Source organism: Filicampus tigris, chromosome 11, assembly GCF_054856515.1.
Source record: "Filicampus tigris isolate MCC_2025a chromosome 11, RoL_Ftig_1.0, whole genome shotgun sequence".
Lineage (NCBI taxonomy): Eukaryota > Metazoa > Chordata > Actinopteri > Syngnathiformes > Syngnathidae > Filicampus > Filicampus tigris.
The window spans coordinates 23,754,237-23,779,401 of NC_141227.1; the positions used below are offsets into that span (position 1 = coordinate 23,754,237).

Consider the following 25,165-nt stretch of genomic DNA (forward strand, 5'->3'; position numbering starts at 1 on the left):
CTTTGACTTGACTTTATCTGTTGGCGGTTTCTTGCTTGGACGGACTTTATTCTTGCCTCCACGGCCTGCCCTCGCACTTGCTCACACGGGGTTCAGTTGGTATCCTACCGTACGGGGAGCGACCCGCTCCATATGGAAAGTACCTTCAAAGAACTTGCGTCGTGAATTGGCACGACTGGACAAAAAACAAAAAAACTGAATGGAATTGAAATTGAACACGGCGCTCATGGTGTGTAGTTCTGCAGCTGGCGGTGGAATCCCGAGTTGGGTCGACTTGAAGGCCTGGCTAGCTTCACCTGCCGGTAGGCCTCGTCGAACAGCAGGCCCTCTCGCCACATCAAGTAGGCCATGACGATGGAGGACGAGCGTGACACGCCGGCATTGCAGTGGACAAGAACCACACCATCCTCAAGACAGAGAAAGAGAGAGAGAGAGAGAGAGGAGGTTCGGTCCGACGATTCATATGAAACACAAAAAGTGAAAGAGTTTATGCTGAGGTCGTGTTTCTGAACATTTTTCTTAAGTTATGGACTCATCTCGCGAAAAAATGGACACTTAGTGACCCTTTGTGCGCACCACACAACTTACAGGTTTTGAGGCGCCACAGAAAATACTCGACACTGTATTATTGTGAACTGAACCACAAAAGACAAAGACTGTCAAGGAACAACTGGATGGCCTGAAAAATAAATGACTTACAGAGTATTTGATTTTGAAAAAAATGCACTGCAAGTGCGCATGTACACGGCAAAGACTCCCCACTAACAACCCAGGCTAAAATGGGCTCCTCCCTGACATACGAAGCTTGTCTCTCAGTCGAGACGCATCACTTCAACATACTTCCTTGACACCAAGCTGAACTACTCCCCTTACTTGCAAAGTGTTTTGTGGCTGTTGGAAATCTGAAAATTCTGAATTGTACCACCTCTAGTGTGTTCAACCTTGAGGTTCTACCTTATGAAGCCCAGCAGAAAAAGACGGCATTCAGTATTTGTATTTCATTCCCACACAAGCAGTAATATTATAAAGTGATCGGTGTACGGGAGTGTGAAAATCTAACTTGATTCATATTAATGCCAATGCAATTATTTTTACTGCCTGCAGTGTCAGGATGGTAATGATTAAATTAAAGACACATCTTGAGACGGGCGGACCCGAAGCTGGCCACGTTGGCGCATTTGTGTCGTTTTGTATTCCACGCGGAGCCGCCTGTCACTGCGTCCAATCTCTTGCCTCTTTCCTCATGTCAATCAATGTCCACCAAGTCCGATGGATGATCTAAATAGGCTTTTCTGGCTGTAATAGAGACGTTATCACTGCTTTCTGTGCTTTGCTTTCAAACATAACTCAATCCGGCAGCCCCTCAGGGCCCGCGCAGGCTAACGTTAAACACACACAGATAAGAATATTCATCTTTTATGACTCACTATCAGTCAGAGAGGTTGCTCCATTGCATTATCGGTGCTGGCATCGCCATAGTTACACAGAGCAGGCCTTGTTGTCATACTTTGAGGCGGATAAGAAACATCTGCAAAATGAAAATTGCCCAAGATAGATAATCCATCACGGGCAACATGGAAACGTAATTTGCTTTTGGGCCGAGTGCTCTTGTTTTGTCCTGATTTGACAGCGTTGGGCTGAGTGTTTTCATATCAGCGCGCACATCACATTGTCCAGCGCGCCGGAAGGACCGCGCGGGTCTGCCAGGAACGCCATCCAATAAAAGGAGGTCACAGGTGAAGAAAGGGACACGCAAAGGGAGGTTGCGGGCCTGCGCATTCCACATTGTTGAACTGAAATCAGACTTTAAGATGAACTATGCACATCATCTGTCCCAAGGTCATACTCTTGTCATTTTTAGGGAATTGTTCGTGGTTTAAGCCAGTGGTCAGCAACCACCGGGCCGCACAGACAGAGAGGACATTTTTCATTTGTTTGTTTTTGTAGTGGAGCATATGCATCCCAATCGCCAATGTATGTCACCACCCCCACCCATCTTGCCGATTAGTTTCCAATATAGAATACATGTCAGCAAAGACCCACTGATGCATTTTATTGTATATTTAATGAGTGTGTGTGAGTTGTTGTGCACCTCACTTTGGGTTTTTTTCTTTCTTTACTTTGTTCTGAACTACAGATGGAAATTAGCTTTGGGCTAAATCCAGTGCAAGCACCTCCACAAATTTTAATACTGATTAACATATGTCTATGTTGTCCATAAACTTCATTAATAATATATATACACAGTATATATATATATATATATATACACAGTATATATATATATATATATATACACAGTATATATATATATATATATATATACACAGTATATATATATATACACAGTATATATATATATATATATACACACATATACATACATATATATACATACATACATATATATACATACATACATATATATATATATATATATATATATATATATATACACACACATATACATACATATATATACATACATACATATATATGCATACATACATACATATGCATATATTGTAAAAAGATTTGATAGCTACAGTCCCACTCCCCAACAACAAGCCACCAAATTCATGTGTTGTTTACAAATTTTGTAAAGAGTCAAATGTGAAAAAGAACGATCGCACAAGAAGGGCACCTATGGTAGAAGAGGGGGAAGAGCTATGGCCGGGGCCAGCCGGTCAATCAATTCTCTTGCAAGTGTCAGCCATTCTGTTGACTCGTGCAGTGAGTGTGCGCGGTGGACTTGGTGTGGCGTGTTCTCAAGAAAAACAGTTTGTGAAGTGTTTCAGAAGTCTATGCATGAACACACCGCTGCTGCGGCTTTCTACTTCTTGCTTTAATTTGTAGCCGGGCGTCCATTGGCTTCTGCCGTCTCGAATAAAACAACGTGATGAATGTACGGCGTGCGTTGGTTGATTGAGCTCACACTAAAGCAGGGCACTGAGAGCCAATGGCAAGTGCTCCCCTGAGACACAGCTGGAAAGTGCATATGGATGAATTCTCTCAGTCTGTGTGTGCGCACATGCGTGAGAGCGCGTACCTGTTCCCGGGCCTGATCTATAAAAGAGCCACACTCGTTGATGTATGAAGTGATTTCTGTTTCCGGGAGGTCCAGGATGTGGACGGTCTTGTAGACCAGCTGATCGGGGAAGGGGTTGGCCACTCCGTAGGCCACATTTAGCACGTGCGACACCTGCAACACAGAGACAATGAGGCACCTTGAGCATATGGGCCTCCATTGTGATGGGGGAGCGGGGGCATTGTGATGACACAATCACTTTGACAGAGAGCAAAAAAATGAAGCAGGTGTGTGTGTGTGTGTGTGTGGGTGTGTGTGTGTGGCGGGGGGGGGGGGGGGGGCAGAAGGAGTGTTTATTGTGAGACAGATGGCGTTGATTCATTTTGTTGTCACCGTCTCCTCTCTCACTTAACTTGACTTTACCTCAGAGGCCTCAATTCTCTCCTCTGGTCTCTTTACATAACACAGCTCATTTTCCTCCTTTTGCATCTGCCTCCTTGTCAATTTTGCCATATTGCACCGAGCAACCATGACAGAGAGTCGTGCACTGCTTTCCAACATTGCAAAAATTTCTATGACCGGTTTGATGGCGGTCATATTTTGACGGTGATGATTTGAGTTGAAGGGCGAACTTGTGCTCAAGCTCAACATTTGATTCTCAATATAGAAAAATGGGACAGGTTATTTATTTGTAGGAAAAATAGCAGAAATGAACTGCTTGCAATGGGAGTATTTTTCCAGCCTCTGATTGATTGGTCAGAGCAAAACTTGCACACCACACATGAATACATTTAATATTCAGCATCTGTGGAGAGTATTTTTTTGAAATATTTTACGCTTTTGTCATATCATTAGGTAAATGTTTATTGTGATCTGCTCTGGATGATGCAGGTGGCACAGGTGCATGCTGCTATAGTGCCTCTTTTTTTTTCTCAACAGTATTGATGGTTTGTATAACGCAACACGATAGCAGTGGTATTAAGAGGTGGATAAGGTCCGGTAAGTCCCCAGGTACCAAATGCACAGTGCACCACTGGTATACAGCAGTGTACTGTATATACTGTATATGGGCAGCTGAATAGAGGCCCCTATAAAAGCACTCACGCTTCACTCTATTTGAACTCACACTGGCAATAAAAACAGGAGTGCGGAATGAGTAAAATGATGACTGCGGTGTACTCACAGAGCACCATGAGTGTTGTGTTCAGCAAATGGAGAGCAGCGGTCCAAAGTGAATGACACTTTTGTGGCTCATTAACGAGGCGCGGCTGCAGCAGTCGGCGAGTAAGAGCCGGTTCGGGGAGGTCAACAAATGGCACTCAAGCACGCTCGTTTCGCTCGCTCTTAATGTCGCCACATCTGCTCGGAAAGAAAGGCAGCCGCAACACAAATGTGGCCAACATCAGCAACCCCAGCCCGTCCGGCTGATGGCCTCTTGTACGTTAGCGCGCATTAGCATGTTAGCGTGTGATCGATGCACTAATTACTGCGCGCCGTGTCACAGGTGCGCGCACGAATTTAATTACAACAGTCAGTTAGCGTGATTAACGACCTCAACGGGGCACACCAACGAAAATCACAGAGAACATCAGCATTTGTTATCATTTTTTTTACCCGATTTATTGAGATTTGATGGAGGAGCCACATTCACACTCTCTTTGGTGATTTCAATTTACTTGAATATGAAATCAACTTTCAATCCTGCTTCTGAAAAACAATTTATTTTAGATCATGTTTTTCCATATAAAAAAACATGATAAAAGAGAATGTGTAGAAATAAACTGGTTTTATAAAGCGTAAATACTGTCCATACTGTAGTATTTGTGCTGGATGTGTGCAATTCAGGGGCGTGGCCAAGTCAGTGACATCAGGAGCCTACAGCAGCTCCTTACACGTGTTCTCATTTTGCATTTGTGTGTTTGAATGTTTGTCTCTTTCAATAAACAAAAATTGTTCTTTTAATTCGTAAATCAATGTTGTTTTTGTTGTGTAAACTCATATTCATGTAGTCATAATATTGAAATTAAATTAAGATGGTCATTAAGGCCTTAGTTTTAAAAGACCAGATGCCAACATTTTTGACAATGCTATTTTGTTAGACCTTAATAGATCGTGTGCCTAAAAAGTGGCCATTCAGTGGTGACTAAATGCGGTCCATTCTCATGAGCTTCAACAGGCATCAGGAAACAGCCGGCTAATATCCTTCCAGGTAGAAGTAGTGGATGTCAGTGAGAGCTTTTCCTCGGAGCCGTGCTGGGATCATTTACTCCCCCTACTGAGCAGTAGCAACACTGCGCGAGTCTGCGTCTAATCTCATGTCTTCGTGATCATGTGATCGCCACACATCAAGGACACGCCTGCCCTATTGATTCACCCCCCACACCGCCACTCTCTTCTACACTGACCTGATATCTCTGCAAGGTGTCCATGTCGTGGGCTGCATCCTGAGAGGCTGAAAGAGCAGGAAAAAAATATGTGAGGAAAGAGTGTTTGAAGCAAAACTGCTGAAGCAAAAAAAAAAAAAAAAAGAAAATATGTTATGGCATGAGAGCCGTATCAGAGGCGGGGCAACAATTGTATGTAATGGTAGACAACTCTCCTGAAATAAAAAATGTCCATTGTGTTGTGTAAGAACAGATCAGGAAAACAAGTGTAGAAGTGAATGTCTCCTCAGAGGGACAATTAAAGTGTTTGTCATAAAAAAAAATAAATAAATAAAAATAAAAAAAAGGAGAGTTAAAAGTGTGTGTGTGGCATTCACAGGGCATGTGTGTCATTTTGAAATGAGTTTGCTCAGAAGATGAAGAAAGAAAAAAAAAACAGGCTGACACAAAATCCCAACAGAGTTGTAAGCGAGCGGATGTCGTGACGCGTGCTGACGCCGATTGGCTGACATGCAGGAAAAACGAGCGGCACTTCAATGCCGTTAAGCGCTAATGTGCCGTAAAGGAAATATTCACTTTTATTGAGCCGAACAGATGCAATATTGTTATTGATCCCCACTGACGAGTTGTCTCGTCTTCGAGGTGAAGGGTTGCGTGTGCGTCTTCAGCACCAAACGGCCGCGCCGAGTTGTCAGGGAGTTCAATGTCAGGCTCAAGGACACTCCAGCGGGACGCGGTTGGAGGCGAGGCACAACAGCGTTAGCGCTCCACCAGGTGGTGTTGTTTTACTTTATTTCCCATTTACTTTATATTTAATACAGAACCATGAAAATGTAATGCAGTCAAGTTGTGTATAAATACACTCCTAAAGCTATAAACTCTGTCCAATAGCGCTGTTTAGTGATTCCTTATTGTGTGTCTGTGTGAATTTCTGTTGACACAAGGATAGAGCGACCTGAATTGTGCCTAGCAACAAGCGTCAGGGAAATGCACACAAGCATTTCTCTTGCTCCAAAATTCAAATGAATGCTTATTGTTGTGTGAATTGAATATCATGGGATGTATCCTTCTATTGTCTGGTCTTTTACTTCTTTTGTCTCCTTTTAATGTGCTACTTTATAGTTTCTTTTTATTGAATTTCAGTACATACGTAGTAGTGCTTTGAGATACGAGTTTAATCCATTCTCTGAATACATGACTCAAAAGATTCGCCTCTCAAATCATCTTTTCCCATTGATATGAATGGAAATGTTATTACTACATTCCTGCTCCCCCCAAGCAAAAAAAAATACAACAAAAAACATTTCGTAATGTGTTTCTACTCTGTAATAGTGTACGTTATAAAAACATACAGTAGATGACATTGTAACCCATCTTGTTGGTTACAACATTAACTACATTGTAAAGAATTAAACTGTTTTTACTTTAATCCGATGGACTTTGTGATGCTCCTTCTGGTGAGCGTACCTTGGTCACCTGAGGGCAGACTAATTCAGATATACGGACGTGCATAGCGACCATTACAGTATCTCAGTAAGCTCAATTAATGTTTGCCACTTTTTTGCAGAGCTTAAAAATACATCCCTGTGAGTATTGTTATATTGCCATTCTACATGTGTTGTGCCGCCATTTGGGCTATAACGCTGTTAGCGCTAAGCCCGCAGACTTAAGTAAGGCAAATAGCAATTTGATTCATATTGGACAAAAATGTGCTTAATAAACCGTCCACTTATTTAGGGACAGGGAAAGGCTCCTATTCGGTGGAAACTTAAATAAGTGTCATTTATGTATTGATAAAGTTATCAATGCTATGAAGTGACTTCGTAGTTTTTACCCAGCAGTAAGAAGGGTCGGACCACTCCAACTTGCAGGTCCAGACTGTTATCCTCCACAAATCCGCATCCGTTTCCGTCCTCCAGCTCCACCACCTGTGCGCCTTCATCAGTGCTGCTCTCCAACAGCTTCCTGCCCGTCACCGTGGTAACGCGGGTGCACTGTTTCCTCAGGCGGCTTTTGGAAAAGCCCTGGATATCCCCGGACAGTGAATGCATCCCAGAAGGGTCAAGCAGAGCTGGAAGATGGAGAAATGTAACAAGTTTAGGAAGAAATAAGGCACAAGATGTATTATTGCAGGATTAATTGTATTTATGAACAAATTGCAAAATAGGCAAACTGTGTGACAGCATAATAAAGCACGGTGTAATTAGCTTCAATTCCTAAATATTAAATTACACTAATTTTAAGTTATAGGTACGAGTAAAACACAAGGTACAGTATAGCCCAAAACATAGCTTTACAGTTCGTTAAAACGATCCGTGTACTCACCTCGTTTAAAATATACAAGATAATTCTTGACACAACATGCAACTCGAAAGTTTTATAATCACGGTGCCAAATCTTTATGTAACATTAATGTAGCGATTGTCAAGACCTAAATATAGACAATAAGAATATTAGCCAGCTACATTAAAAACGTTCAACATACACAGACAGAGAAGCCGGAAGTACGTAGCGCACGATGCCTTCATAGTCTTAAAGAAAAGTAGGAAAGATGAAATTCATCCCGAGGGAGGGTATTCTTCTACATTGTGTGAGACGGCTCATCGAAAAGAAAAAGTAAACATGTACCGACAGTCATTTTTCAATATAGTACATTTTACTGTAGCATAATCAAATATTTTTTTATTCACCAACATGCATCATCTCAATCTTCTGTTTTCTCTTGTTTAAATTCCTTTGAGTTTCTCCTCAGTTCTGTTCCGTTTTTAACTGCACTTTGTTGGTACAGTCCTATGATAAAAGCAGTAGCCCACTTCTCACAATTTAGTTTGAATGTTTTAACATTTAGCAAACAAATGTAAATATCAGGCAAAAATAACACATGTAAACAAATTTGACTTTTTAAATGATCATTATATTTATTTTGGGGGATTATTTAAAACTGTGTAGTGTAAAACAGTAGTTGCCACAAAACTTAGCTGGTTGGGCCACCCTCAGCAGCAACAACTAAAATCAAGTTTTTCATTCATCATTGGCAATGAGTGTAAGAATAATATTGTATAGTATTTTATTATTCATGTGTTGGATTCTTGTGGACAAGGCCTGTTAGCTTTATTAACTGCAAATGCGTTCCCATGGGACACACTGTCTGTGCCTGATGTGTGTGTTGCACGCTTGCAGACGGCCAGAGTGTGTGTGCCAGCTGTATTGCGTCTAAAAGCTTTGATAAGAGTTCTGCACGCATAACTGGCTTGCCTATTGATGTTACCATACCTCTAATTCTTCCAACACCATGCAAAGGCTATTGCCATTGTGGCAAACGCGAGAACTGGAGTTATTTCTGCCAACACCTGCACTGTAAAAATCAAGGAGTTCTTTATTAAAAAAAATATATATATATGGAAACAAGTTGCCTTAGAAATGATAAGTAAACGTAACTTGAACTCTTTACGTGTAAACAAGCTATCAATACTGAGTGCACAGTACTACCACCAACTTCATTATTTTGAGTTTATAGTGCTAAATGGTTACAAGGGCTAACACTTGTATAGCGCGCATCTACCTTTGGTAATCAAAGTGCTTCACACAGTGTACCTCATTTACTTCCTGATAATGAATGGATGGATGGATTTTACATTTAAAAACCGGTATGCCAACAAGGATATATCAGCTATTGCATGCAATAAATGTTTTTGTAACAGGGAAACAATAAAAATGTGAAGTTCCAATGGGATAGATAGCATTTCACCATTAAAAAAAATCCAGAAGTTCTAAATATTTGATTTGTTTAAGAGATGTAAACTCAAGACAACTGAGTAAATTAATTTAATCGTCAGGAATTACTAACAACTTAATTAAAATGAGTCTTTAGAACAAATTATCAAAAGGTGAGTTAGTTCAACACAATACTTCTGAGTAATATGAATGTTTGTGTTTACACTGTGGCAATCATGTCTTCCTCCATCCTCAGGAAGTAGTAACAATGTGGCTGTGTTTAACCTCGTACGTCTCTTTAGTTAGACGTTGTCTCAATACATACAAGGTAAATGTCTCGCTAGTGCTAAAAAGATCACTGTATGATTATAGAACTGTACGTGGGGAAACACTGTCAGGCAATCTTTGCAAGTCGTGACGCGAACTCGAGGTGCACTGACCGTGAACGCCTCACGATGTGGAAACGAGGACGCCTCCTCTCATCTCATCCTAGTGACCGAGAAAAAAAAAACACGGCGAGCGGCTGGAGCGACGGTGGGTGGAGTACAGGAAGCTGCTGCTGTCCTCGGCTATCTGATCATGGCCAAAATCTAATTCGCACACAAACGCCACAAATCGACAAGCCGAGACTGCGGACATTTGTGATTTTGAATCAGTGTTTTCCCCCCCTTTCTCGACTGATTTGTGGAGATCGAGGAGCTCCAAGATGTCTCGGGGAGTGATCCAGCCCAGCCAGCAGAAGCTGGCCGAAAAGCTCACCATCCTCAACGACAGGGGCATCGGGATGCTGACCCGTGTATATAATATCAAAAAGGTGCGCACACTCACACATTCAATGCTCACACGAAGCACACGGACAAGCTTGAATGAGATCTGCATATCTGTTCCTGAAAGCCGGTGTCGCTTGTATTAACGTACGTCAGTGTATGAATGCTTGATTAGCTGGCATTGTATGTCAAGTTTCGACATATTGAGCTACCCTTCGTCTTCTTCCATATAGTAAGCGGCATGGATTCCCCAATAACAGAGTGAACCGGCGAGAAAATTGGCCTTAATGTGTCATGTTTGAGGCTGACGGTCGGCACCCTTGCGGCTAACCGCGTTAGCTTGCGGTAATTTTGGCCCCTTGCGCCCGAAAGAGAATTCACGACGGATTCGAGGCGTTTATTATGCAGGGACGTTAAAATATAAATATTGTCATTAACTAGTAAAAGAACGACGACGGGAACGAGTAAATATCCACACCCGGGCTCCCAACTACAAGCCTCGGGGCCTGGCGGCGAGCTAGCGTCGCTTGATGTTGAGTTAATGGCGGAGGGTGTCGGCTAGGCTAGGCTAGGCTAGGCTAGGCTAACAAGCTGGGCTCCGCCTAACTCACGTCGTCGAGAAGCCCGAAGAGGAGAGCTCAAGCACGGCCGCAATCCGATGGGCGGCCCGCTGTCACACCAGCAAAATCGTGTCAGGACCTCAACTCTCAGCGTATTTATACCCGCGTCAATTAGTCTATTTTTTTAAACAAAATATCCATGTTGGGGCAAGTGTGAAAATTTACTTAGAATGTTTTATGCGCTTTTCTTTTTAAATACAATACCTCATATAGTTGCCCTTATATTCCTTTTACCGTCTTTATTTGAAGTCATGATTGTATGCAACCGCCAATGAGATCCAGTCCAAGAGCGGTGTGAAAAAGTCTTATACATTTTATAGTCGTCAGTTTGGTTGATTTATTCCTGCATTGCACGTTCGTATCAAAATACACAATCTAATAATTAATATCACAAACAGCTCTTGGTGTTTTCCAGTACCCTAATCTACAGTTAGTAATGTGACAAGATTAAATGTCAGTTTGTCAAAATGCTGAGTCTGTTTTGAAAGGCCACGCGAAAAGCAGAGAAGCTTTTTTTTGTTTTTTTTGTTTTTTTACCTGCCTCCAAAATGAAAGGGGAAAAATCCATCATAACAGACAAATGATTTACAATCTTCAAAAATAGCTTCGCGAACAAGTAGCGTGAAAACTAAAAGTGAATCACAATTTTTCAAATGTATACTTGCAACATTCAGAAATTTTACTCCAACGACATAAACACCTCTCATTTCAGTTACTTTTACAGCCTTTTGTATAATAAATTTACAAACACCCCTTAAATTACATTGAGACTACCGAATTGAAAATATTTTTTATATGGAGTAAGGAAGTGAAAAGAAATCTTTTCTTCTTTTTTTCCTCAAATCATTTTTTATGGGGGATCTCAGAGTAGTTAAAAGTGCTGGTGCCATGTTTTTTCTTAAGAGTATTCCACAAAGATGGCAGCCACTTGTCACGTTGCTACCACAATCACAAAAATACTGAGATACCTCACTGATGCTGCCAGTCTTTATTATCTTTATCAAGGCACGTACAACTCCTGTATTGGTGTTCATTAGACAAAAGTGAGTGTAGATATTTGCATGGCTTGGTGTTGTGACAAAAGACATGCATTCTTTAAAGTAAGAGAAGAAGTGTTGTTTGCTCTTTTATTGGAGTTGAGGTTTTGGGTTGGGTTTTTTTTCGGAAGGGGGGCCCAGGTTCAGTTATCATAGTTGTACTGTTGTGTTAGCCTTATTTGCCCCAAAGTACTGTGACTGACATATGTGTATTATTCCTAATGACTTGTTAGTGACCGTTGGCGTTAGGTCTTGAATGCTGCTTTGTGAGGGCAAGAGAAGGCTTGTGTTTAACGGAAGAGTTTGTATTGTTTGTGAATAAAAGCGACAAGAGGAGTCAGTCATCCAAAGTTGTAGACAAGAAAAGCCATTAGTCTGAACGCTCACACTGGTCTTTTCTTTTAAACAGCATTCATGCTCAGCAGTACAAGGAATGCTCATATTAATGATAACGAAGGACCCATGGACACAATTAGCTACATTGCTTCGGACTGATTTTATGGAAACAGTCCCTTTCACTTCCTCCCGTCATGACGGTCATTTTACTTTCATTTTCCCACTGGGACTCTCAGCATTTTCACCTTCAGGTGCTTGACCTTTTTCTCCACAATGTCCTAGAGTTGTTCATTTAGAACTAGAACAGCTTGGAAAATGATCAGTGCGTTGGGTCTATTTGTAGCAAATTGTAAACCGAATCCATGTTTTTATCTTTGATGAAATATTTATCAGTGTCTTTATTGCCAAATAAAATCACGACTGACAAAGTTGGTTGTTTGGTTCTGTCTGTGAAAGGCATTCATAATTTTGATCGCAGGAGGGTGGTTCCCCCACCTCCATTTTTTTTTCTTATGACAAAAAGGGAAATTTTCCTCAATGTGTAATCCTGAGTGAGTGGCAAACTAGGCTTTTAATGGGGCTATTTATATGACACGTTATGTTATTTTAGTTGCAAAAGTATATATATATATCTGTCAGTCACCTTGCGCCACAAAGATGAGTTTGCACTATAGCATCCCTCAGATCTCGTTTTTCCCCTCAGTTGAATTGCCGTTGTTGTTGTTGTGATGGATTGTGTTACATGACGACACAACCCCCCCACAGTGTTGTGCGCTTTGTCACTCTCTAACTGTTGTGGGATCAACTAAATGTGCTTCCATGCTACACAGAATGTTCCGGAATATGGAGCCTGCCTAGCCTCAGGCTGATATGATGGCCTGAGGGGGAGTTGGGGGTTACTGGCAACAATCACACACAAGTTATCCTCGCAACAAAAATCTAAATAAAGGCATGAGTCATGGTTGAATCATGAAATTAGAGGTATCAACAAGATATCATATCAAATTATTGGTCAGCTTGTCTCATCCAATGCTACTGATGAAGATAAGGTAACTATTGTCAAGTTGTGAATATCTTTTTTTTTTTCATTGTTGTTGTTGTAGCCAGACTATTGTGGTGTGAAACAATCTTGTAATGGTTTCCATACGTCACATTCAGATAAACATGTTATTAACGAATTCCGATATTAGTGAATTCCACCACATCAATCACTGTGCCGTGTATCTCGGCGGTGGCGCTTGTCTGGTAAAATAGGTTAGACATGAAGTGTCGAAGAACATGCTGTATCATTTTTTGACGCATTCTCAGTATCACGACTGGAAGTATTGTATGTGATTTCCATCATGCATGTTCCCTCCTTGTAATTCCATTTAGTCTTTCATTTTACATTTAATAGTTTAATAGGAAAGTGAAAGTACTCTGTGCAGTTGTTCTTGACTGTGTCCTCATGCATTGTTTCCCAACATTTAGTTTGAGTCAAGGCGCATATTTTACAAGGATATCACGTCATTCACTCGGTGTGTCTTTGTTTATTTTGTTTGCTCTTAATTATTTCTACAATGACTAATCAAATAACTCGATTAATTAAAAAAAAGGTCGAAGTTAAATCTCCCCCTCAAAACTTTGCACGGATATTTTTTCCACAAGGACAAAAACAGAATATTGCGATGTTTTAAAAACATTCTTTTTTAAACAATATCGTGAGCCTTTATACAGTATCGCGAGGTTTTTATATATTGCCAACCTCTCCACAATATTGTGCTAATTATCGTATTGTGAGGTTCATATCGTGATATCGTATCGTGACATCCCTAGTTAGAATGTATTGTCATGCCTCCTTTTGCCCACATCTCAGGCTGAGTCACTAATAGAGACATGTACAGCAGGTCATTCACAGTGGCCAAGTGGCCGTCAGCATGTACGCTGAGGGAGCACTTGCTGTCTGCCAGTTACTAGGCAACAGCCTTCCCCAAAAATGTGGAGGAAAAAGCGCAGGGGCCTAACTTTGTGTTGACGCTCAGGCGGCGAGTGTCGGCCATATTACTCGGGCACTGCAGTGGACACCCAAAATGGATGTGTTACTTCCCGGCGAGTGCGTAGGTAGGCATGCTACTCAGCGTGTTAGTGGCAAGTCAGCGTGCGTTAAAGCCAGTGTTAAGTAGCGATCGCATGCTCGCGCGGCGTGTGTCCTTTGTAACGTGTTGTGGATAACTGCAGCAATACGTGTGTAACACAGCATGCACGCGCGTGTGTGTGTACTGTCTGTGTGTGTGTTGATCAGTTTGTCTGGGTGGTTTTGATTTCTTCTCTTCTTCTCTCCGTTCCAATGCTTCCCCCCTCTCCTATGCAGCAAGGACAAGTTTGGAAGGTTTGCAAAGTTTATCACCTTCCACTGATGACACCCCTTCCCTCCCCTTCACCGAAACCCGTCCCACCCTCCCCTCCTGGCTACCTGTACTGATCTGTTGGTCCTCTGTGCTTCTTCATGTTTCAAATAATTGACCACTATGGGCTCCCTTCAAGTGTACTCTAAAAAAACAAATTCTCTTACGTTTGATGTAATGGATTCAAAATTGAAGGTGGTCAGTCAAAGCTCGTGCAGTGCACGCTGATGACTAGTCCAGTTTGAGAGTCCTTGATCTTAGTGAGTGCGTGCGTTACATTTTCTTTCGTGATTAAAAATAAACAGTGTTGATCGATGAAATGGTTTGTAAAAGCTCTGAATGTTTTCTACACAATAGTAACAGAAGCTGTTGTTCTCACAGTACAATTAATGACATCTCAACATAAGTTAGATATACAGTGATCATTTAAGTAGTTAACGTTGTGCTCTTTGGATTAAACAATATGCTATTGTCCCACTTAAAATAAGTTTTGAGGGCCCATAAAACCAACACAAGTTAACTATTGATCAATGTTAGCCGATTTAATATAGCCTACCACCGATCGAACATATTGTAATGCCCCCCCACCAGCTGTCAGCGATAGACACCGGGTGCACTTTCAGTCCCTTTCTTAAACAAACAATAACAAAATAAACAGTAATAAACATTCTTCTACGGCCACATAGTGATGCTCAGAAACTCAACAATGCACAGACTGGCTAAGGGTTAGCCCGTTACAAGCCAGCCGATAACCTGAGCTCACAACAGCCAACTCTATTGTCATTCCCCGACGCCCATGTCACTCACCGGGCCTACCGAAGCATGTACAATCAAAGTTACAGATACAGTAGAACATGAGAAGTATTCATGCACATTTTATTTTTAGTATTGCAAAATCCATTCTTATCTGATTAGTTGATGGGCTAATCAGTAGACTAAGTCTAATCTAAAAATATTTGATAGCTGAAGGTGTATTTATATCTTTGACAGATAATTAACAGAGTTTGTGTTTTGCTTTCAAATATGAAGATAAGTGTAGTAAAGTCTGCAACCCTGATTGTAGTTATCCCAAAAGCAGCGTAGCGACCAAGAAACCAAAATGGAGGGCATGCCGACGTAGCGACATTAACTTTGCCAGCCTGGGGAACCATGCTACATTCACCAGCTAAGGCTTGTAGCTGTAGACGATATTTCCATCTATCAAACGTCACTTTCCAACACTTCCTGTTTACTTCAATTTTGCCTGCACCCCGTTTAGGCAGCTATCTAGTCAGGCTTAAATGGTGGAATTGCTTTAAGGCCAGTCAACTGACTGATACAAACATTACATTCTTAAAATTTGAGCAAAATATTTCAAAAATAAATTCTAACGTGGGTTAGGGAAAGAGATGCAATGGCAAGTCATAGGTAGGAGCCGCTCGTAATTTGCTGACATCAGTTGACACGTGGACCCTCTGAACAAGGCCAGCGGTAGCTGCGAGCGGAGGCAAGATGAAGGTCTGCCCTGGTATCCCGGCAACCGCTCCCACGCTCCTCCCTCCCGCACCACTCCCACTTGTTCCCATGCCGTCCCTCCATTGGCTGCGCCGTTCCCTCCTTCCTTTCCTCCATCCATCCTTCCTCCCTTCATTCAGCCAGGCAGCTTTCTGCACTCTAGCGCTCCATGTCAGTGAAGTCCTGCAGTAGTAGTTGAATCCAATTCATGCCAAATCAACTACACTTGATGGCTGCAGACATGAAGATGTTTTCCTGATTGAGCCTTTTGAGCTCTTGCATGTTTTAGCACACAACTCCCTCTTCCGCGCACTGTCATTATCCCGAGCTGAGGTGTTTCCATCGAATGAGGAATGCCAAAGTCATTGACTCGAAATGCATGTGGGAAGCTCCTGTGCCATGACATTGCATCCACAATACGTACATGTCGTCAAATCAGTCGGAGTGTTGCGCAATCATTGGAACAGAGAAAAGAGCATTTTACTTTACAGCCTGGAGAATGACTGCTCACTTGTAATTTGATACAACATTGTGACGGTGGTATTCATTTTCTTTTCTCTAGGCATGCCACTGAGATAAGTTTCAGTTGTATTGAGGGTGGAGGGGGGGTCAGATGAATTAGCTTCATGTAGACTTGAGCTGTCACATCTTAGCTTGACTGTTGTTGGCTTGGCCAGCAAACAGTCGCCTTGCTGTGAGGAGAATTGTGCTTTTGTCTATTTAACGGTGAATCAGCGTTCCATGCTTGGATCTTGAGTACGGTTAGCATCATTATTATCCCAGTGTTACAACCCCCACCCCACCCCCCTCCACCCAGTGCTTCAAGGGCAAAGATTGTATGGTGGTGTTTGTGGGGTTTTTTAAGGGCAAACTTCACTTCACTTGATTCGCTTCAACGCTAACCTGTTAGCAAAGTCAACTCTTGAGCTTGCATAATGTTGGTTTGATTTCTTGGGCTGTTTTTGCTCCCAACATTGAATTGTAGTACAAACATGTCTTACTTTGCATCCTCGTAGTTATTAATCATGTTTTCATATCTGATGATGGATTGTTTGCTTGAGCTTTTTCCTCTGGTGCAGTTTTGTTCAGATTCTTATTGGAGGTGTTTTGGTATTTGTAACTCAAATGCGGGTGTATTGTTTTGCCACTCAAAGTCATTGATTATTGTAACAGTGATGTGCGTCGTGTTGTACCACACTGTGAAGTTTCTACTACAACAACAACTATTTTATCACGACTTTGAAATCTAAGTTTAAGGAAGTTCTGATTACTTTACAAACAGTCCGTCGATGGCACTTGCATGAACCGCAGCTTCCTCACCATTCACAACTACACTACCCATGATGCATGAGCTGTGTCGCTTTCCGCCAGTCAGACGTCTTCCAGACAAGTCACTGATTATGATTACACACAGGACACAGCGCCATCTGTTGGTGTGGGGGCTAAACAGCTCAGGAGGTTAGCGTTCCTCCTGAAAACTGTCAAGCGCCGATTTAGTGAATTTTCACATTTAGATTTAGCGAGGTTTTTTTTCAGGAATAACGAGGCGTTGGTAAAGTTAAAGCTGGCGCTATATACCGTATTTCCACAAATAGTGGCCAAGGATGTTGAGTTACTCTACTGCAGGTAGGGAGAATATTAATATTTATTTTCTGATGGGAAAGGGAAGGCATCTGTTCATCTTAAGTTGATGATGCATGGCCACCACTTGAGGAAATACGGTATTCGAGATCATCAAGGCCCGCCTAACCAAACATGAAAACCACAAACGGCCACACAGAACTTTCCATTTTTGTGACTAGAGTGCAAAATGGAAATTTACCCTGTACGTATTCTGTCGGAATGTGCATCTTATGTGTCGACGCACAAGGCGGCACGTCCACTTTGTGTCCGTTTTCATGTGCTCAACTTGGACTGCGGGCACCCGCAGCCACTAAGATGAACCAATTTCCACTTTTGGAGTAACATGCCATGAAGAAGCCGGCGACTCGATCAAATGGCATATATTTCAAACCAAAGCAATGCTTTCTTTTTGCCCGCTACGCTCCTCACCTCGTGCGTCTTCTCCTCCTCAGGCATGCGGAGACCCCAAGGCCAAGCCTTCCTACCTGGTGGACAAGAACCTGGAGTCTGCCGTCAAGTTCATTGTCAGGAAGTTCCCTGCTGTGGAGACGCGCAACAACAACGTGAGTGCGCCTGCATCTTGATTTGATTTTGTATCCTGCAGTGCCCATTTTTGTCAAATGGTTCTTACCTGGTTGTGAGTGTTGCTTCCAGATGACGTGCTTTTATAACACATTTTATGATTATGCTTTTGTTTGTGTGAAGCAGCAGTAAAACCTGTGTTTAGGCAGAAATGTGACGTTTACTCCCAAAGTACTTGAGTAAAAAAATGTATGAGAGGGTTTGAGCGTGTGGGGAGTCATTACTTTGCAGTGCCAAATGTTTCTTTAGCTTGCGGCGTGCGTGCATATGTGTCTGCCTCACAGCTTTATTCGATATAAATGTGCAAAAAATGTCTCTTATGTTGTTTTCTGTGTTGTGTTTGTTTTGCATGCTAATCCTGGCTTATTCCGGACTTGTGCTTTTTGGTAAGTTTGTGTATTTCATTTGAGTTTTGTAATACCGTAATTGGTTGTTTTGAGGCTATTTTTGGTCCATTTGCTTTGCTCGGCTGGCTGCATTATTATTATTATTATTATTATTGTTATTATTTTAATTTTATTTTTTTAATGTGCTGCACTATAGTGCATTTACCGAGTGTCTGTGGATGATTTAAGCAACTGCGGTAGGCTGCGTGTGCCAACAGGCTCAACTCTCACACCCAGCTGACTAGTGGGGTGCAGCCAGGACTGGTTGCCAGCCAATCGCAGAGCTCACGCAGACAGAAAAGCATTCCCACTCACATTTACACCTTTGCACAATTTGGAGTCTTCATTGAAGTGAACATGCATGTTTTGGGAATGTGGGAGGAAGCTGCATCCACACGGAAAGGCCGGAGTCCAGATTCCCGCCCACCGTGCATGCTTTAGCTTAACCAAAGTGTGGTAAATTTGCCTCACACGTTTTGCAGCCACCACACGTCTTATACATATTGGCAGGGGAAAAAAATAATGATGATTAACTGGCTTATGTTACTTATACGGATAATAATAGTTGAATTTGAAATGAAGGAAATTATTTTGAAAAATGCATTTGGGGGTGTTTATTTGTTTTACTAGAAAATGTGGTGGTGATGTTATTTGACAGCATACATTGCAGTTCGGTGTTCTCAATTCAAGACTCATGTGACGTTACAGCAACAGTTGGCTCAGCTGCAGAAGGAGAAGTCGGAGATTCTCAAGAACTTGGCTCTCTACTACTTTACCTTCGTAGATGTCATGGAATTTAAGGTGGGAAGTCACAACAGCGACATTTTGAGGTGTGACCGCAAACGTGTGTATTGAGCGTCTCGGTGTGCATCGGCAGGACCACGTGTGTGAGCTGCTCAACACCATCGACGCGTGCCAGGTTTTCTTTGACATTGTGAGTGGCGTTAATCGTGGTGAGAGTTCATCTTTCGCTACCCGCGGCATGGACGTGACGGAACTGTTTTGTTTCCTGTCAAGACGGTGAACTTTGACCTGACCAAGAACTATCTTGACCTGGTGGTGACTTACACTACACTCATGATCATACTGTCACGCATCGAGGAGAGGAAAGCCATCATCGGCCTGTACAACTACGCTCATGAGATGACGCACGGAGCCAGGTGAGCAACACATGCACTCAAACTTTACACTCACTGAGTGAAGTGACTTCTAACGTGTGCGTGTGTGTGTGTGTGCGTGTGTGTGTGCGTGTCACAGTGATCGCGAGTACCCCAGGCTGGGCCAGATGATCGTAGATTATGAGAATCCTCTGAAGAAGTTGATGGAGGAGTTTGTCCCACACGGGAAGGTAGTCTGTCGATGCTAATTAGCACGTTAGCAGGACCTGAAAAAAATGACATAACACAGTGATCCTTTTTGTACCTGTGAAAGATGGATGGGGAACATGTAGACAAAAGTGTTCTTTACCCACCTTTGTTGTAAAGGATTTTTGTAAAGATAGCGATCAACACTAGAGTTGCCAGTGCATCCCTATGCACTGGCCACTTTTTTCAGATAGAGTACAAGTACTGTTAATACTGATTAATGCCATTATGTCTTGCAATTGTGATGAATTTAATCAAATATTGTCCAAAAACACAAACATTTGACCGTGTGAAATAGAACACTTTTGGGAGCAACTTAGCCGATTACAAAACAAAAAGGCATTATTAAAACCTGTGAACAACGGCTGCACTAAAAAAAAAAAATCATGTCAGCATCAGTCACAGGACGAACGGGTGAAACGTCACGTCAAAGCACAACATGCAACTGGAACTTAGCCTACGACATCGTTTCATCCACACAACACACAAACCAGTGCAAATGAGTTCCGGGTGGAAAAAGTGCCCGTCTGTCTGCAAAATATCAGCGTGACAGATCACAGTTTGGGCTCAAAGCAACGAAAGGACGGAAGCAAAGCTGTGACGAGCACAACACGCGACCAAATGGCGTCAAATTGTCTCGAGTCAGCTCCCGCCGCTTTTGTGTCCATTGAGCGGTCACGTTTGCATGTTTGCGCAGTCTCTGTCCGACGCGCTGATCAGCCTTCAGATGGTCTATCCAAGGAGGAATCTTTCCGCCGACCAGTGGAGGAACGCCCAGCTGCTCTCGCTCATCTCCGCTCCCTCCACCATGCTCAACCCTGCACAGTCAGACACTGTGAGTGGCTCCAAATCCACCGTTCACCTTTCGGCCTTCTTTCCAAATGAATTCATGAATCGTGACTAGGTAAACTCATCTTTTCAGATGCCCTGCGAATACTTATCACTGGACGCGATGGAGAAATGGATCGTTTGTGAGTAGTGAAGCGCCACGCTGCCATGTTTGTGTCGGGACCGAGCGCCCTGATCCACTTGGTCCTCTTTGGGGGTTTCCAGTCGGTTTCATCCTGTGCCACGCGGTGCTGAACAGCGACGCGGGGGCCTTGTCGCTGTGGAAGCTGGCGCTGCAGAGCTCCACCTGCCTCTGTCTGTTCAGGGATGAAGTCTTCCACATCCACAAGGCTGCTGAGGATCTCTTTGTCAACATCAGAGGGTAAAAGGGGGGTGCAGGGGCCGCACAAATGACATCCGGCAAAAGTCTTAAAACGTCTTTCGTTTTTTTTCCACTTCCAAAAAGTGAAAGTAGCCCTCCATCCAGCTTACTGCTTAGCGACCCGCATCCTTGCGCGGTGCTTCTGTGCCACTTTCTCACCATTTTGATGAAATGTTTTCAATCAGTTTTCAGTCCACACAAATGTAATAGAAAATAAGGCAGCAAAATATAGCGAAAAAATTGCGTTAATGGCCGATGCAATATGCATATGGCAAAGAATAATTTTCTCATGGGATTGTATGCTTTTATCTGAATTTGACCAGACAGGCGCAGACGTAAATGTGCTTCGCCGCCTAATAGTTTGACATTGTCTAGGGGAATTACAATTCATTGGCTAAGAGCACATTGAGCTCGCTTCTTTTGCCGCATGAAAAAAGTACATCTTTCCTTAGATAATCAAAATTTCTTTCGCCACATGTTAAATGTCGCAATAATATCGGCACGGCGATGGTCAACATCCGTATCGCATGTTTTTCCAATATTGTGCAGCCCAAATGGAAAATGGAAGCCAGCCTTTCAACGATGAGTTGTGCTTGTGTGTTTTGCAGGTACAACAAGCGCATCAATGACATCAGAGAGTGCAAGGAACAGGCCCTGTCTCACGCGTACGAGCACACTCCATCCCCGGCGGCCATCGCATCGCCTTTTTGTTCCTCACACTTACCCAACTGATTTATTTAGTCACCTACATTTTTCTGTATTTCCATTTCCTTTTCTGCGTTTGCGACCTGCTCCTCTCATCCCTCTCGGGTAGTCTGACTCAGATGTCTCGCCTTCCTTTTTTCTCTCTTTGTTCCCTCTTTGTCTTGCCCACATTTCATCCTCCGTACTTAATCTGTCTGCCGCTTTCATCTTCGTTCTCCTTCTTCCCGCCATGGCTGTCATTGACTCACTTTGGTGTCTGGCGAGGATTGTCCTCAAAGTGTCAAAGCGGCGTGTAAACTTGCTGCTGGTGCGCTGACTTCCTCCTCCTCCTCCTGTCTGCCTGACTCCTCAGGGGCTCCATGCACCGAGAGCGACGCAAGTTCCTCCGCTCCGCCCTCAAGGAGCTGGCCACCGTCTTGGCGGACCAGCCCGGCCTGCTTGGTCCAAAGGTAGCGCCGCTCCCAAAGCACACCCTCGGAACATCATGTTGAATACGCGTAGACCGGCGTTCCCCGGTTGTATCCGGCTTCGTCATTCGCGTCCCTGCGACTTCGCCCGTTCTTAAGCATCGCTTTAACGCGCGGCCCATTTTCGACGCTGTTGCCGACTCACCGCCATCTTCAAAGACAATCTGAATATGCCGTCCTTTTAGGCGTTATTTGTTTTCATGGCGTTGTCGTTTGCCCGAGACGAGATCATCTGGTTGCTTCGACACGCCGACAACATCCAGAAGAAAAGCACGGACGACTTCATCGACAAGTACGCGCTCAAAGTGTCCAACTTGGGCCCACTCGGCTATGCGATGACGCGCCACATTTTGCGCCTTTGTGTTGTGTTCTCCAGACACATTGCGGAGCTGATCTTCTACATGGAGGAGCTGCGAGCCCACGTGAGGAAGTACGGCCCCGTCATGCAGCGCTACTACGTGCAGTACCTGTCCGGCTTTGACGCCGTGGTGCTCAACGAGCTGGTGCAGGTGACGTGTACACAGCGATACACGGACACAACTCGGCAAAGTGCGCTTGGGCTGGACCTCGAGTGGAACGCCGAGCATCGCTCAATTCAACATTCACGCTATGCACAGAGTTCGAGTGGCTTAAAGCTTCTTTTTTTTTTTTTATCCTTTACAATAGGTCGGTTGACTACACTTCAGTTGTATGTTGCCTTTTAACATAATAGTTGGTTTTTTCATTCATCTTTCAGATCTATTTGATTTCAAACATTTAAAGTAAATGACATTTTAGAGGCATTATTTATGGGTAAGTATTTTTTTTTTTTTTAGTATTAATGTTAAACTGGCTTACAATATTATTGGACTTTTTAGGGGTAAATGAAATTCTTATTTATTTTATGACTGTAATGTACTTGTGAGTTGGTGCATTTAGGAGGCGTGGCCAAGTGATTGATGTCAGGAGCTCTAGTCAGAGCATCGCAGTAACTTTGCTCCGTTTCTTTTGTTGTCGTCACCTAAAGACTTCCGCTTTGTAACTCCAAAGAGTTGCCTTGGCGCACTCGTGAGTCAAGGTAGCACTATTCTAGATTGTAATTTTTTTTTTTTTGTCTGCCAGAATCTGTCTGTGTGCCCAGAGGATGAGTCCATAATCATGTCTTCATTCGTCAACACTATGACCTCCCTCAGTGTCAAACAAGGTGAGCGTCTTGGGCTCTTTTGCCGATATCAACGAAAACTTGAAAGTGTCCGTTAAAGATTATTCAATTGAGTATGAATTGTTTTTTGCAGTTGAGGATGGCGAGGTGTTCGACTTCAGAGGCATGAGGCTCGACTGGTTTAGACTGCAGGTTTGAATGAGCTACTCTCTAGATTAAAAAAAAAAAAAAATCATGAATTTGAATTTATTAAGAATTACAGTGGTCGATCTCAATGTAATGAATTATTGTCCAATGAAAGCCCCGTTTGTTTTGTTGAACATATTGAATGCGTTTCCTCTGCGCAGGCCTACACCAGCGTGTCCAAGGCCAGTCTCGGTATCGCCGACCACAAAGAACTCGGCAAAATGATGAACACCATCATCTTCCACACCAAGATGGTGGACTCGCTGGTGGAGATGCTGGTGGAGACTTCTGACCTCTCCATATTCTGGTAAGATACATTACTGCTAAGGTACATTCACTCTACACATGCATGAACCTCCCCTCGCTTTCTGTTCTGTCCATGAATTTAAAACTGTGAGTGTGTGTGTGTGTGTGTGTGCGTGCGTGCGTGCGTGCGTGCGCAGTTTCTACAGCCGTGCGTTTGAGAAGATGTTCCAGCAGTGCTTGGAGCTTCCCTCGCAGAGCCGCCACTCCATCTGCTTCCCTTTGCTTTGCACACACTTCATGTCCTGCACACATGAGCTCTGTCCCGAGGAGGTAAGTGCGCATGCACACACACACACACACAGACCCAATCCCAATCTGCTGAGTGTGGCATGTTGCATCTGTCCACATCATGCTATTTTGTGTCCCTGGCTCCGTCCCCGCAGCGGCACCACATAGGAGACCGCAGCTTGTCGTTGTGTAACATGTTCCTGGATGAGATGGCCAAACAAGCCCGAAACCTCATCACGGATATCTGCACTGAGCAATGTACCCTCAGTGACCAGGTAGGAAGCCGCGCACGCATTCATGTTTGCCCAGTAACAGGAACATTCAATATTTTGGGGTCTGTCTACAGAATAAGACTGCTTTCATAAATATATAATCGCGCACATGTCAATGGCTTCATGGCTGAAACGTGGCTGGGGAGAAAATTGCACAACAACGTGAGAACTGGAGAAAATAAAAGCCAATGCAAACTGCGATGATTACAGTATTGCTGTTAATTAACTTGATACTTTATGGAACTGGCTCCATAGCCACTGTACCTAATGCAAGATTAAACAGATGACTCGACTACAGTTGTTGCTCAACACTATTTGGATGTTTCAAAGTTTCCAAGAAATGCGGACGTTTATGGGTGTGTGAAGCCACCTCCATAATAGCATCTTCCATCTTCTAATTGTTGACAAGCAAATAAAAGTCACAAAGAAAGAAGACACTAAAAGCCCATATGCTGTGATGTGATTTAACGGCCATTGTATAATAATGCTCGCTGTCACATTAATGTTGGGGTTCTTTTGTTGGCGCGTGACATCAAAAGCCTCTTAAGTTGACGTGCGAGCTCTCCGCCGGCTGCGCTCAAACCAAATGGCCGCGTTAAACATTGTTTACGGCCGACTTGACAATCTTATTCCATCTGTCCGAGTGACCCTCCGCTATTTGCGTTTGCCGGCCGGCAGCTGCTCCCCAAACACTGTGCCAAGACCATCAGCCAGGCCGTCAACAAGAAGAGCAAGAAGGCCACAGGAAAGAAGGGCGAGCCGGAGAGAGAAAAACCGGGAGTGGAGAGCATGAGGAAGAACCGACTACTCGTCACCAAGTAAGTGCGCTTAAGATCTGATATGTTGGAAGCGGTTATTTCAACACTTTTTATAACGTGGACCTGAAGAGCTTCAACATTGATCAAATGTTACAAAGGTGCTTAACACTGGA

The 25,165-nt window shown here is 43.2% G+C and overlaps 3 protein-coding genes across 10 annotated transcripts in view; 1 reads left to right on the plus strand and 2 right to left on the minus strand.

The window, feature by feature from the left end:
- The window catches only part of LOC147140242 (uncharacterized), a 47,853-nt gene extending 47,705 nt beyond the window's left edge, over positions 1-148 (minus strand). For both annotated transcript variants that reach the window (XM_086045562.1, XM_086045561.1), the window contains exon 1: positions 1-148. The gene's annotated coding sequence lies outside the window, so the exon portion shown is untranslated.
- On the minus strand, positions 33-10,564 carry LOC147140243 (dual specificity protein phosphatase 19-like). 4 transcript variants are annotated; one of them, XM_086045579.1, is made up of 6 exons: positions 7,738-7,929; positions 7,247-7,483; positions 5,434-5,480; positions 3,050-3,202; positions 297-407; positions 33-175 (listed from the first exon to the last, which is right to left on the minus strand). In XM_086045579.1, the coding sequence occupies exons 2-6, from the start codon at positions 7,461-7,463 to the stop codon at positions 146-148; spliced, it is 558 nt and encodes a 185-aa protein (XP_085901705.1). In that variant the 5' UTR covers positions 7,464-7,483; positions 7,738-7,929; the 3' UTR covers positions 33-145. The 4 variants fall into 4 exon arrangements, with proteins under 4 accessions (XP_085901705.1, XP_085901703.1, XP_085901704.1 ...); XM_086045577.1 differs by lacking the exons at positions 33-175; positions 7,738-7,929 and adding an exon at positions 10,505-10,564 and having other exon boundaries at positions 225-407; XM_086045578.1 differs by lacking the exons at positions 33-175; positions 7,738-7,929 and adding an exon at positions 9,567-10,427 and having other exon boundaries at positions 225-407.
- The window catches only part of nckap1 (NCK-associated protein 1), a 23,704-nt gene continuing 8,038 nt past the window's right edge, over positions 9,500-25,165 (plus strand). The window contains exons 1-20 of one of the 4 annotated variants that reach the window (XM_086045564.1): positions 9,500-9,940; positions 14,237-14,254; positions 17,840-17,950; positions 19,064-19,156; positions 19,233-19,289; positions 19,373-19,515; positions 19,613-19,703; positions 20,417-20,554; positions 20,642-20,690; positions 20,773-20,929; positions 21,538-21,594; positions 21,987-22,083; positions 22,287-22,393; positions 22,478-22,610; positions 23,203-23,284; positions 23,376-23,434; positions 23,590-23,735; positions 23,872-24,004; positions 24,118-24,237; positions 24,913-25,052. In XM_086045564.1, coding sequence (XP_085901690.1) covers positions 9,833-9,940; positions 14,237-14,254; positions 17,840-17,950; positions 19,064-19,156; positions 19,233-19,289; positions 19,373-19,515; positions 19,613-19,703; positions 20,417-20,554; positions 20,642-20,690; positions 20,773-20,929; positions 21,538-21,594; positions 21,987-22,083; positions 22,287-22,393; positions 22,478-22,610; positions 23,203-23,284; positions 23,376-23,434; positions 23,590-23,735; positions 23,872-24,004; positions 24,118-24,237; positions 24,913-25,052 — 2,039 coding nt within the window. In that variant the 5' untranslated portion in view covers positions 9,500-9,832. The remainder of the gene's footprint in view (positions 9,941-14,236; positions 14,255-17,839; positions 17,951-19,063; positions 19,157-19,232; positions 19,290-19,372; positions 19,516-19,612; positions 19,704-20,416; positions 20,555-20,641; positions 20,691-20,772; positions 20,930-21,537; positions 21,595-21,986; positions 22,084-22,286; positions 22,394-22,477; positions 22,611-23,202; positions 23,285-23,375; positions 23,435-23,589; positions 23,736-23,871; positions 24,005-24,117; positions 24,238-24,912; positions 25,053-25,165) is intronic. The other 3 variants (XM_086045565.1, XM_086045566.1, XM_086045567.1) reach the window with 3 other exon arrangements.